We start from the raw sequence: 12,205 nt of genomic DNA, 5'->3' as shown, positions 1-12,205 counted from the left end.
TCATCCTACAAAGTACAGACCGAATCTTCCACAAATTGGGTTTGTAGCAAAATCAAGTGTGTCCAAATCAAATCAAATTCATAGTTAATTGAATGCTTGATACTCTGTAGATAATCGCTTCTGGGCTGGACTTCAATAGCCGCTGGGGCTAACTAGAAGTCACATGACATCGGAATAACTTTGTGGACCTCATTAACTTGTACTGTACGGAGTACTCCGTAAAAGGAGAGGCTTTCTTATCGTGGAACAGAGTTTGAAGGTCGTTATTTACACTGCTCATCTGTGATTATGCGAAGTACCTAAAGGCAGACTCACATTAAACAACATTATGGTTCTAACTCAACCCATCACTGACAACCTACATTCCTTTCCCATTATCTCCCGTGGTGTTTCCGGTCTTGTGCGCAAAGTTTCTTCATCAAAAGTAATCAAGGTTCCCTATGATACCTACGAAAGAAGGTTGAGGAAATTATTTATAAGCGCTTGGGTGAACATCCTTTTATCACAAAATTCCTATCAGCATACAATGGCATGATCATTCTTGAGCACCTTCAATACCCTCTCCGTAAAAGGCTCAGGGACCTGCAGGAGGCTAACCTGGTTACACCAACTGAAGATGTACTCCGCTGGGCGTGTCAAATAGCTCAAGGCTTACAGCATGCCCACGCGCGCGGAGTTTTACAAGTTGATATCGGCCCTCACAATATACTGCTAGATGGGCATGGGAATGTGAAGTTAGCCGACTTCGCCGGATCATCCATTGATGGCTCATCACCCAGCATAGCTAGCAGCACACGAGCTGAACATCCAAGATTTCCATCATCGATGCCCTCTCTACAAACAGAGGTTTTTGCTCTCGGCTCTGCGTTCTATGAACTAGAAACGACTCGCAAGCCTTTCCATGATAAAATGGACCACGAGGTTGAGAAACTATCTGGTGCAGGGAACTTTCCAGACACCAGCAGCCTTGAACTAGGCCGGGTAATCTCTGCTTGCTGGATGATGGAATACCAAGACGTTGGCGACGTGTTGAGAGACATTGAACTTATTCAGAAGGAAAAAGTTCGGACAGAAATCCGTCGTGGATGATTTGCAAGCTGTCAGAGGAGGAATTTCGCGGAGGTATGTAACCTGGGCCAGCTATTATTTACTTCTCGTAACTAAAAGTCCCATGCAGCTATATTGTCCTCTCACTCGCCATAGGCGTTCTTGTCATATATTTCTCCCGTAGACATTTTTGAAAATAAACTGGCCCTGCCGCCTCGTTTCCCGTCCTCGATTGATCGCTTCGTTTGTAATATTCAGACATACGACTAAAGCAAAGTTGTTAGCTTTCTGTCCCCCGGCACCTAATGGTCTCAACTTACAATGACGACGGTCCTGGTGGGATCAGCGCAAGTTATACAATCTCCCTTGGCTCTCGAACTCCCAGCGAGAATATCATCGGATTTTGTAGCCCATTCGTCCGAGCAATGACGATAAGTTCCGACATTCTGCGGACGTTCACAAGTCGATGGATCACTATGTGCCTTGGGATTTCCTCGCACTTTTCATAAATATACGGCAAGTCATTGTATTGACACATCGCAGCAGCTATCAGGAGGTTGAGTCAATCAGGGAGAAGAAAGAATACCCGCAGACTATGGGATTTAGAATATCGGTGATTCTAAAAATGCACTAATATTAAGAGAATGCTAGACACTAAAAAAAATATGAAGGAGCCGTCCCAAACATCCCTCTGACCTAAGTTCACATTAGGCAGCAATAAGGTATGAACTTGTCTATCATTTACGAATCTCATCGCCCCGTTGAGGATTTTGAATGCCTAACATCATTGATACTGACTGGCATGGACCCCCGAGTCTTGTAACTTGGCTTGTCGGTAACCTGATCAGAGGCAGCGGTAAAGGAGCTTCGTAAGGTGGGCAAAGGTGGTGTTTGGATCAAAAATGTACTACCCTACGTTCGCGATTCAATATTTACTGTGTGCTATAAAAACAAAAATACATGATAGCAAACAGCGCAACCCGCGTGAGCGGACATTTCTCCAGATTTACATATGTATGGAATAGTTACTGTACTGTACGTACATAGTTACGTAACCCTGGGTAATAACTAAGTTATAAAGTACTCGAGTCATCACGTTAGGGACATCAATCAGCATGATAATATGAAAATTGAAGATATGGCCTTTCCGGTCTTTTCTCTTCTGTAAGTTACACACTTGCCTCTCCTTATTCTAGTTTCAAGTCTACTCTCCTAGAACTATCGGTTATTTTCCTTTCTCTCCAAATCGAGTAACGCTCGCCTGGTTTCGCGACCTTAATGTGCCCGAAAGCTTTCTATATCACGATGGTTGACGGTGGTTAAGTTACACTCATGGCATATATTGCCCCTGGTGTTATACGCGGCGCTTGTCCACTCTGCCAGAGAAGCTTCACCTGCCACTGTCGATACAACCCCCTAGCCTCTCATTTAGATTAGTAAAAGAAGCCTCGGATTGCGACATATCCCCACGGGACGTCAGGGCCATTAGCTTCCGGACGGAGGCCCGATCACTATCGTGTTTTGTCTGGAAATCCGAATAAGCTTCCCACATTCGGCTACCGTGGTTATGGTTTGAGCGACGGAAGCCCCTCAGAGGAGGGCTTGCTCTGTAATGCGATTGCAATTGCAGAGTGGATTATGCACGTTGCCGGTACCCCACCTTTTTTGGGAACTGCTGTGGGTGTATCTTTCGAAAGGCCTTACGCCTTTGAAACACAGCCAGTCCATTTGGCCGGCATGTTACTGGTAGCTACATTCTCAGACGCAGCTATGCTGACTGCCACCTATTGCACTGACGGTCTTATTCCCGTCTCCCATTGCACGACTTTATCCCATCTTGAGGTTATTCCACAGCCACCTGTCAACGTCTGGAAGAGCAGGGCTCGCATAGCGGAATTTGTCCGAGCATGTGGAGGAGGACTTAGCAGATACCATATCACATAACGTTACGTGAAGGATGACAGCGACATCCCCCCGCATTCATTCAGATATGGTTTGCCAACGTATCCATATCACCCGGCATCGCTTTTGGGGACCTGAAAAAAAAAAAAAAAAAAAAAAAAAAAAAAAAAAAAAAAAAGAGCAAAGGGGAAAGGTCGATTTGGGTCACGACAGATCAAATGCCGAATGGGGAACAAATGTGGTGTTATTCTTGAAATCGTAAAATATGTACCACCCTGTTATTGGGATGGCGACGCTTAGAACATTCAGGGCACAGTCTCTATGTATTAGTGATTGAACTTCACTTAACTCTGGAAATGTCGAATAATCTCAATTAATGACAATTATAAAAGGATTCTCTTACACTTCCCTTATGAATTGAGCATTTGAATGCAGATATGCTAAAGTTAATTGCTTTTGGCAGAACTATTTGTTTCGATGGTTTCTGATCCGTTTCTACAATAAAAAACCCGAGAAATTGGAAACTGGTAAAAGAAAAAGGAGAAGAACATCATCTTGAAATCTAGAGTCGTAGCTGAACTTGAGAGTAGGAGTGATTGGAAGCCGATTGCTTCTCGATCTGCTTGATGGCTTGAGAACATTTCCTCGGTCTTTCTTTCAATGTAACAGCAATCTTCAACTATGCGAGCATTACGCAGCATTTCTCTAACGCGTCTTGATCCCAGCATGTATTCCGATGCTACCTGAAAATGTCTGTTAAGCTGCTAGTCAACGTCAGGCAATGACAAGGCGATCCAAAAGCATTAGCACGAGGCCTTTACTTTGAGGTCTTTGCATATTTAAATCTGTCGAGATTCCCCGGACGCTACGTTCAACGTCGTACGAGTTCCAAATTTCGACTCTAGTAATTACCTTTTCAATCTACCAAATGCCTTTGGCTTGAATTCTTCCTGACTCGAAAGATTCTTCTGTATCACTTTATATGAACGTAGTAGTTAGTCCTCTGTAGGCAATTTCCCAAGTCTGAACGAGGTTCTCACATTCCTGTGTTTGTCACCTCGAGGAGTGATGAATTGGTTGGTTCGGATAGCGAGGGACCGAGAGGATGGCTAAATAGCAGCAAGCTATTGGTGGGACGCGGGAGCTTGTTCGAGAAACCGGGGTTTTTATTGGTCGATTTCAATACAGGAAGGAAAGAACTGCACTAAACCAAGTTAGGACTAGCCAATCCAAGTGGCCCGCGGCCATTCCATCGCGATATCGTCGCCGATTCATCAATGGGCTGAAATTCAGCAATTGTCAAGAACGGCTCCCCAGGACGCAAACCATGGCGTTTCGAATAACCCCATTATGGGGTCGGATTCTTTCCTCACGGGGGCCATCATCATTTCCTCGTCGACTTCCCACTGAGCGCCCTCAGATATTCACCCGCAAGTTTTCGTGTCGGCCTCCACTGCAGCAACTAATCACGCCAGCTTCAGAGAGGGCCTCCTGGACCACACAGAATACAACTACGATGTAAAGTTCTCACTATGAGCTTGTGTTCCTGAATAAGAGCTAACGTACCTAGGTTATACACAATCAGTGTAATTATCGGAACTCTCGCCCTAGCTTACGGTTCCGTGCCGATGTACAAAATGGTAAACCAAACCTGTTAAAAAGCTCACCCATGCGCCGAATATTAAGAAATTTTGATAGATTTGTCAACAAACTGGCTGGAACGGCCAACCGGTCTCGTCTCATCTCGTTAACGGAGAAGATACTTCGTCCCGTCTCACTCCGATAACCGATTCCCGCCGACTACGCATTACCTTCAATGCCTCTGTCTCAGACGTCCTCCCTTGGAAATTTACTCCCCAGCAGCGTGAGGTTCGGGTTCTTCCAGGAGAGACTGCATTGGCGTTTTACACCGCAACGAACAAGAGTGATAATGATATAATTGGCGTTGCAACCTACAGCGTCACACCAGCTCAGGTTTCTCCATATTTCAGCAAAATCCAGTGTTTTTGCTTTGAGGAGCAGAGGTTGAATGCCGGGGAAACTGTGGATATGCCGGTGTTTTTCTTTATCGACCCAGATTTTGTTAAAGATCCGGCCATGAGGAAAATTGACACGATAACCTTGTCGTACACCTTTTTCAGTACGTTTCCATCTGATTTTGTTCCACTATATGGAAGCTAACTCGTAAATACAGAGGCTCGTTATGACGATGATGGGGTTCTGAAACCGATTCCTACCTAGGAACTCGGATATTTCCCATGACATCCGTTAAAACTGGTGTACTGGCATTCCTTGCACATTGTACTCGACTCACGGCGACGAATCCACCCAATTATCACAACGCAACATTTCAACGAATAAAATACCACTCCACGCACTCCTATCCCATTCTTCTTGGCTCTGGCGTTCAGTGGACCGGACTCCCCTCAGTTTTGGCACAGTATCAGGCGAATAAAATTCATGGAACTTTGGCATTTTCGACGGAACATTAGAGGACGTATATCTACGATATGTACTATAGAATTTTGTTAACTTTTGTATATAAACATGATTATTTTGAATTATTGGAAATTCAAAGTTGAATATTTCCTTTTCGGCTCCCCAGCAAAGAGTTCTTAGGATCCGTGGTGCACGGACCACCTATTTAAGTCGGGAGTCGCGTTGATACGCGTTGACCCGGTTGTGGCATTCCAAAAGTCTTCCCATCGTCCCTCATTCTTCCTCACCCTTCCCCTACCGTTCACTTCGGTTTATTATAACAATGGCACTACTCGTCGATAGACAGCGCCCTCGCACACTTGACGCCCTCACATATCACCATGAATTGTCCGCACGACTCAAAGCTCTGGTAAGCAATCACTGACCAAATGAATAGCTAGAAATCCACTGATCAGTAGCCTGTAGGCACAAAGCGGTGACTTCCCCCACCTTCTCGTTTACGGTCCCTCTGGAGCGGGCAAGAAGACCAGAATAGTTGCCACATTGAAGGAGCTATATGGCCCAGGAGTGGAAAAGATAAAAATCGATGCCCGTGTTTTCCAAACCTCCAGTAATCGAAAGCTCGAATTTAACATTGTTGCTTCAATATATCACCTTGAGATCACACCGTCCGATGTGGGGACGTACGATCGCGTCGTGATTCAGGAACTGCTAAAGGAGATAGCACAAACCCAGCAGGTTGACTTATCCGCGAAGCAGCGATTCAAGGTGGTGGTTATAAATGAGGCCGATCACCTTACTCGAGATGCGCAGGCGGCGCTGAGAAGGACAATGGAGAAGTATAGTCCGAACCTGAGACTCATTCTACTCGCCAACAGCACCGCGAACATCATTGCTCCTATCCGCTCCAGAACGCTACTAGTAAGAGTTGCAGCTCCAACGGCGGAGGAAATATGCCAAGTGTTAAAACTTTCAGGGAAAAGGGAGGGTTGGAGTGAAGCCCCAGGCTTGAATAAGAGGATAGCGAAAGAGAGTGGCAGGAACCTACGCAGAGCGCTTCTTATGTTCGAAGCGGTATATGCGCAAAAGCAAGTATCATGGCACTCACGATATCCTGGTACATCATACTTACACCAATTGTGAATAGTGAAAAAGTGACAGATGATACCGTGGTGCCACCGCCAGATTGGGAAGCCTTAATCTCCCTTATTGCCGACGAGATCATGGCCGAGAGATCTCCAGCACGAATACTTCAGGTTCGGGCACGGCTTTACGACTTGTTAACACATTGTATACCTCCAACCACTATCCTTAAGGTATCCAAATCCAACTGCTGATTGGGCCTCAAGAATGCAGAATTCCTAACTATACATCTAGACATTGACCTTCAAGCTTGTGTCTAAAGTTGATGATATTTTAAAACCTGAGGTTATCAAATGGTCGGCTTTCTATGAACATAGGATAAAGATGGGAAGTGTAAGACTTAGTCCCCCTCTTATATACCGTTTTCATCTTGAGCTCATTATCTCGGCCTCTTTAGAAAGTTATCTTTCACCTAGAAGCGTTCGTTGCAAAGTTTATGAGAGTCCTTGAAGGGTAAGGCCGTCCGACTTCCTGAGTGCAAATCTGTGAATATGCTAAATTCATATCGTAGCTATTTGATGGGAATCGATTTCTAAATCAATTTTGTATGGCGTTCCGAGTCAGTGCAAGTTGCTCTGCTTTGGGCGTTTGGGTATGGGTTAAGACTTATTAAATGATGTCTTCGACAAAAATAACGCAACTATCATTTACTTTATCTTTTCATTTTCTGTAACTAATCCTGGTAAGCTATGCGGCTACTTCGCGTATCAGTAAACTTCCATGCTAAATGCAGGTCAAAGGGCTGACGACTTCGGCCCCAAGGACTTGGTTTGCACAGCATCAAAAGGTATAATTGTACACTGGGCATTCTATAGGAACATATTTATAATACACTTAACCAACGCCGTATCGTGTCCATCGAGAAAGGAAAGCTAAGGAGCAGCATTTTGTGTGGGTGGGGACGGTTGTTCTGAGACAACCCGAGACGTGATCTCTCTTCGAGCTCTCTTTAAAGATTCTAATGTGACTCCGTTACTCAATTTTGTAATGCCGACAACCGGCGGTTCGCCCTTCTTAACAAATTCATAAAGTCCTGTACCAGTCAGTTCCGGAGGAATACAAAAGGCGCGGGGACCCTTCACTGACCAGGTAGTTTATGCGCAGCCAATCTGAATGCCTCTCTTGCTACTTTTTCGTGTAGGTTTCCCTTCAATTCAAAGATAATGCGGCTGACCGGTACCCTTGCGGCCCAATAGTCAAATTTACCCTTTCCCTTACCCATACGTTGTTCATTCCCGCTGGTATAGACACCAATATTTGCGCTGACTCTGGTGTACAGCTTGAAGTCCATACCTCTTAGCCGGCGGTTTATCGTTTCCATTCCAATTTTCAATTGAGCGGCAGATATCCTGCGATCATGATCACGCATGCGAAGACCGTAATCTCCCCAGACTACTGTGGTGCCGCGAGTCGACCCTCCAGTCGCCATGCGTGGACGGCCCTTGCGTGATTTACTCTTTTCGGACATCTTGGGGACCAGCCAGTCCGAAGCCGGTTTGGATGTGGAAAAGCATCGTGCGGAGGAGGGCAGGGAATGCGGTTGAGAGACTGAAAATCGAAACGTTAGTATATGTGATTGGGGGGTTTATCGGGAAGGGGAGCCACTGACGGAACGGCCGTAGGAAAGACAGCTGAAGCCCCGAAAATATTCCCGACGAAGGGCCCATCTTGTTTGACTCGAAAGCTTGAACCCGCCGATTCACTTCTCACTACTCCGGACAGTGTCAAAACGGCCGGAGAAAGTTGATGCTTGCTGCACGGACCATCTGTAGAATGCGGATTAACGTTATATAATCAAAGTGCCATTCAGTCACGTGCTCCGACGCGTCTCCAACCTTTCCGGGCGCGGTGGCCTTGACGTGCTGTCTGGCGGGTGGTCACGATTCATATTTCGGGCATGAACAATGAGAATTTGGAATTGAATCTTTGAAGAAAAAGAACCTCCCTCACGGACACGCTTGAACCACTTTTGCGAGTATGGCCCCCGATATCAGGAGTTTCTTTGGCACGCAAAGTAGCCAAGGTTCGAAATCGGGGAAGGGAGCTAGCTCAAAGAAACCAGAGGTATACATCCAACAATAATTTTTTGCCAGTTAATTGCTTGCGTTTTTGCGACGAATCGATTTGCCCGTGCTGAGAGCCATGAAGTGTTGACAATGGTTTCATAGGATAATTCCAAATCAAAAAAGCGGCGTGAGTACATCTGATCGCCCAATCACCAGTTCATTATATGTAACAGTGTCCCGAAATATATAGGAGGCAGGAAAGTTATTGAAGATTCTGAGGATGAAGACGTTCAACCTGTCAAAACGACCCCGAAGCCAGAGCCAAAGAAAAAAAGGCAGTAAGTTTGATCCTTGCACTTGTTACTTTCTTCAGGCGAGCACTACCCTCTGACCGATGCGTGGTTTATTCTGCAGGAAACCTGAAGAGACTGAAGAGCCTACGACAACATCTGACTACTTCGCCTCCTCTCGGAAAAGCCGCCGCGGCCCAAAGTCTAGTGCTCCGGTAGAAGAATCGAAACCCAAAAAAAGCGAGATTTCGGAAGCAAAATCCGTGGACGTCACCTCTAAATCGCGCAAAAGTGATGCCAAGAGAGACCGGGAGCGGAGTCCTGCTGTTGTTGTCAGAAATGGACGAACGCGCCAAAAGCCTAAAGCTACCAAGATACTTGACGCTGACGATAGCCTTGGTGGCGATGACATATTTGCTACGGAGTATCAGAAACGGGGAGGGGGCGGTGGAGATGATGATTATCAGGAGGAAGAAGATGAAGACTCAGACTTTGAAGAACTGCAGGTAGAATCACGACTTCTACAACCCGCGCCAAAAGTCTCGCGCTCCACAAATACTTCGACTAGAAATGGGCAAAAGAGAAAATCAGATGCCTTACATGATGAAGATGAGGAGAGTGAGCTATCCGATAAACAAAAGAAGAAGGCCGCGCGTGGGCAAGCCGTTAAATCGCCTACGAAACCAACCCCAAAAAGACAAAAAGCCGCTGCAAAGCCCCCGCAGGCCGAGAGCAAGGAGATCCAGGCTATATTCGATAGTATTCCAACCGTACGCCCGCCTTCCCCGCCAGCAGAAGCCAAGAAGTTCAATTTTATGGCTGCCAATCAGCGTGCACATGCTTCAGCAGCTGGCGAACCGGCGGAGCTACCTATCGGGGCAGAGAACTGCCTTGCTGGGCTTTCGTTCGTGTTTACTGGCGTTCTCGATTCATTGGGTCGAGATGAAGGTCAGGCGTTGGTCAAGAGGTACGGTGGCAAAGTTACTGGTGCCCCTAGTTCGAAGACCAGCTACGTTGTTTTGGGTAGTGACGCTGGTCCAAAGAAATTGGAAACGATCCGCAAACACAACCTCAAGACTATTAATGAGTATGGCCTTTTTGAGCTTATTAGAAAGATGCCGGCAAATGGAGGGGATGGGAAGGCTGCTGTTCAATACGAAGCGAAGAAGAAAGCTGAAGAACAGAAAATAAAAGTCATGGCAGCTGAAATAGATCGCGAGGAAAAGAAGAGTTCTGCCTCTGCTGCCGCAACATCAGTCGCCAGATCCACGAAAGCTCCACAGAAATCCATACCCGCAGCCGCAAAAGAAGCGGCTGTGGATGACCGTCTATGGACGGTGAAGTATGCACCGACTTCTTTGAATATGATATGTGGGAATAAAACGGCTGTCGAAAAGCTTCAGTCTTGGCTGCGCAATTGGCGTAACAACGCGAAAGTTGACTTCAAAAAGCCGGGTAAGGATGGCTCCGGCACTTATCGCGCCGTCATGATTCACGGTCCGCCTGGGATTGGAAAGACTACTGCTGCGCATCTTGTGGCTAAGCTTGAAAATTACGATGTCGTTGAGACGAATGCAAGTGATACTAGAAGCAAAAGGCTCCTTGAGGATGGTTTACGAGGCGTACTGGACACAACATCTCTCCAGGGTTACTTTTCAGGCGAAGGCAAAAAGGTTCAAAGTGAAAAGAAAAATCTCGTTCTTATAATGGATGAAGTCGACGGAATGTCAGCTGGTGATCGTGGCGGTGTCGGAGCTCTTGCTGCAGTCGCCAAAAAGACGCGAATTCCGATGATACTGATATGCAATGAACGAAGGCTGCCAAAAATGAGACCATTCGACCACGTAACTTACGAGCTTCCCTTTAGGCGCCCTACTGCCGATCAAATTCGTTCAAGACTTGCTACCATCTGTTTCCGTGAAGGCCTAAAGATTCCACCGCAGGTCTTGGATGGCTTGATTGAAGGCACACATTCTGATATAAGACAGATCGTTAATATGTTATCAACTGTGAAACTTGACAGTCAGAACCTCGACTTTGACGAAGGCAAGCAAATGTCCAAAGCCTGGGAGAAACACGTCATTTTGAAGCCATGGGATATTGTTGGCAAGATATTGAGCGCTCAAATGTTCTCCCAAAGCTCGACAGCTACTCTCAACGATAAGATTGAACTTTATTTCAATGACCACGAGTTTAGCTATTTAATGTTGCAGGAGAATTATCTCAAAACAAACCCTATCGCAGCCGGGTCATACAATGGCAGAGAACGGAAGTTCAAACTTCTCGAACTAGCCGATAATGCTGCTCAGAGTATCAGCGATGGGGACCTGGTAGATAGAATGATTCATGGCTCCCAGCAGCAGTGGAGTTTGATGCCTACCCATGCTGTGTTCAGTTTCGTTCGACCAGCCAGCTTCGTGTCCGGTAATATGGTCGACAGAGTGGGATTCACGAGCTGGCTGGGTAACAACTCTAAGCAAGGTGAGACACCTCCCAGACTTGTGTTCACATGGCACGCCAGCTGACAAATTCCGATTCTAGGCAAAATGGCTCGGCAGATCAAAGAAATCCAGGGACATATGCGACTTAGAGCTTCGGGAGACAGACATGAAATCCGGCAGCAGTATCTTCCGGCTCTCTGGGAGAAATTGGTTCACAGGCTCGATGTTGACGGCAAGGACGCCGTTCAGGAAGTGATTGATTTAATGGATAGCTATTTCCTGACCCGGGAAGACTGGGACTCTATCCTTGAGCTCGGTTTGGGTCCGATGTCGGAAAAGACAGTGAATATCGAGAGCCAGACGAAAGCCACTTTTACGCGCTTATATAACCAACAATCTCACCCTCTTCCGTTTATGAAAGCAAGCACCGTTGTTGCGCCGAAGAGGCTCCCGAAGATCAAGCCAGACCTTGAGGATGCCATCGACGAGTCCGATGAAGGGGAAGAGATCCTCGGCGAAGAGGAAGTGAAAGAAGATGACGATGAGCTTGATCTTAAAAAAGATAAATATGTTAGAGCACCGAAAAAGACGGGAGCGAAAAAGGCTACTGCTGGGAAAGGCACAGCTAAACCGAAACAAAACAGAAACAAAAGGAAAAAGAGTGACAGCGACCTAGACATCTCCGATAGCGAGGAAGACTCCAAGCCTTCCAAGGCTCGGAAGGGTAAAAAGACCAAGGGAAAGGCGTGAAAAATGCTGTGCACTCCGTACCTGGCGTTGTGTTCTGAAGTTTTGGTCATGGGACTTCTTGATCCCTATTTTGTATTTTCATTTGGACATGAATTTATCTTGTATTTTTGCGACCTTACATATCAACTTTCTTGGACTGAGTCAACTTGTATCTCAGCTCTGCCATAGCATTTAGGATATTGCATGG

At 46.2% G+C, this 12,205-nt stretch overlaps 6 protein-coding genes across 6 annotated transcripts; 5 read left to right on the top strand and 1 right to left on the bottom strand.

Moving 5' to 3' along the window:
- Positions 1-825: 825 nt before the first annotated feature.
- D8B26_000328 (uncharacterized protein) lies at positions 826-1,202 on the top strand (the record flags this gene model as incomplete). The annotated part of the gene is made up of 2 exons (XM_066123193.1): positions 826-1,122; positions 1,178-1,202. One exon carries the CDS (start codon positions 826-828, stop codon positions 1,087-1,089), a length of 264 nt encoding a protein of 87 aa, XP_065979267.1. The 3' UTR covers positions 1,090-1,122; positions 1,178-1,202.
- Positions 1,203-2,685: 1,483 nt separating this feature from the next.
- Positions 2,686-2,991, top strand: D8B26_000327 (uncharacterized protein; the record flags this gene model as incomplete). Its single annotated transcript, XM_066123192.1, has 1 exon — positions 2,686-2,991. One exon carries the CDS (start codon positions 2,686-2,688, stop codon positions 2,989-2,991), a length of 306 nt encoding a protein of 101 aa, XP_065979266.1.
- Positions 2,992-4,246: 1,255 nt separating this feature from the next.
- On the top strand, positions 4,247-5,467 carry COX11 (Cytochrome c oxidase assembly protein cox11, mitochondrial). The gene is made up of 4 exons (XM_003067492.2): positions 4,247-4,467; positions 4,520-4,589; positions 4,648-5,089; positions 5,144-5,467. The coding sequence occupies exons 1-4, from the start codon at positions 4,277-4,279 to the stop codon at positions 5,188-5,190; spliced, it is 750 nt and encodes a 249-aa protein (XP_003067538.1). The 5' UTR covers positions 4,247-4,276; the 3' UTR covers positions 5,191-5,467.
- Positions 5,468-5,677: 210 nt separating this feature from the next.
- Positions 5,678-7,067, top strand: RFC5 (Replication factor C (RF-C) subunit; the record flags this gene model as incomplete). Its single annotated transcript, XM_066123191.1, has 6 exons — positions 5,678-5,797; positions 5,854-6,476; positions 6,536-6,704; positions 6,766-6,864; positions 6,929-6,984; positions 7,043-7,067. Exons 1-6 carry the CDS (start codon positions 5,711-5,713, stop codon positions 7,065-7,067), a joined length of 1,059 nt encoding a protein of 352 aa, XP_065979265.1. The 5' UTR covers positions 5,678-5,710.
- A 234-nt stretch (positions 7,068-7,301) lies between these two features.
- Positions 7,302-8,265, bottom strand: MRPL16 (mitochondrial 54S ribosomal protein uL16m). The gene is made up of 3 exons (XM_003067494.2): positions 8,141-8,265; positions 7,618-8,079; positions 7,302-7,564 (listed from the first exon to the last, which is right to left on the bottom strand). Exons 1-3 carry the CDS (start codon positions 8,196-8,198, stop codon positions 7,404-7,406), a joined length of 681 nt encoding a protein of 226 aa, XP_003067540.1. The 5' UTR covers positions 8,199-8,265; the 3' UTR covers positions 7,302-7,403.
- Positions 8,266-8,402: 137 nt separating this feature from the next.
- On the top strand, positions 8,403-12,132 carry D8B26_000323 (uncharacterized protein). The gene is made up of 5 exons (XM_003067495.2): positions 8,403-8,595; positions 8,700-8,724; positions 8,788-8,875; positions 8,952-11,308; positions 11,369-12,132. Exons 1-5 carry the CDS (start codon positions 8,509-8,511, stop codon positions 12,016-12,018), a joined length of 3,207 nt encoding a protein of 1,068 aa, XP_003067541.2. The 5' UTR covers positions 8,403-8,508; the 3' UTR covers positions 12,019-12,132.
- Positions 12,133-12,205: the final 73 nt, after the last annotated feature.

This window comes from Coccidioides posadasii, chromosome 1 (assembly GCF_018416015.2).
Source record: "Coccidioides posadasii str. Silveira chromosome 1, complete sequence".
Classification (NCBI taxonomy): Eukaryota; Fungi; Ascomycota; class Eurotiomycetes; order Onygenales; family Onygenaceae; genus Coccidioides; species Coccidioides posadasii.
Note: the sequence above shows the minus strand (reverse complement) of the source record. Positions and strands in the feature narration are given on the sequence as shown.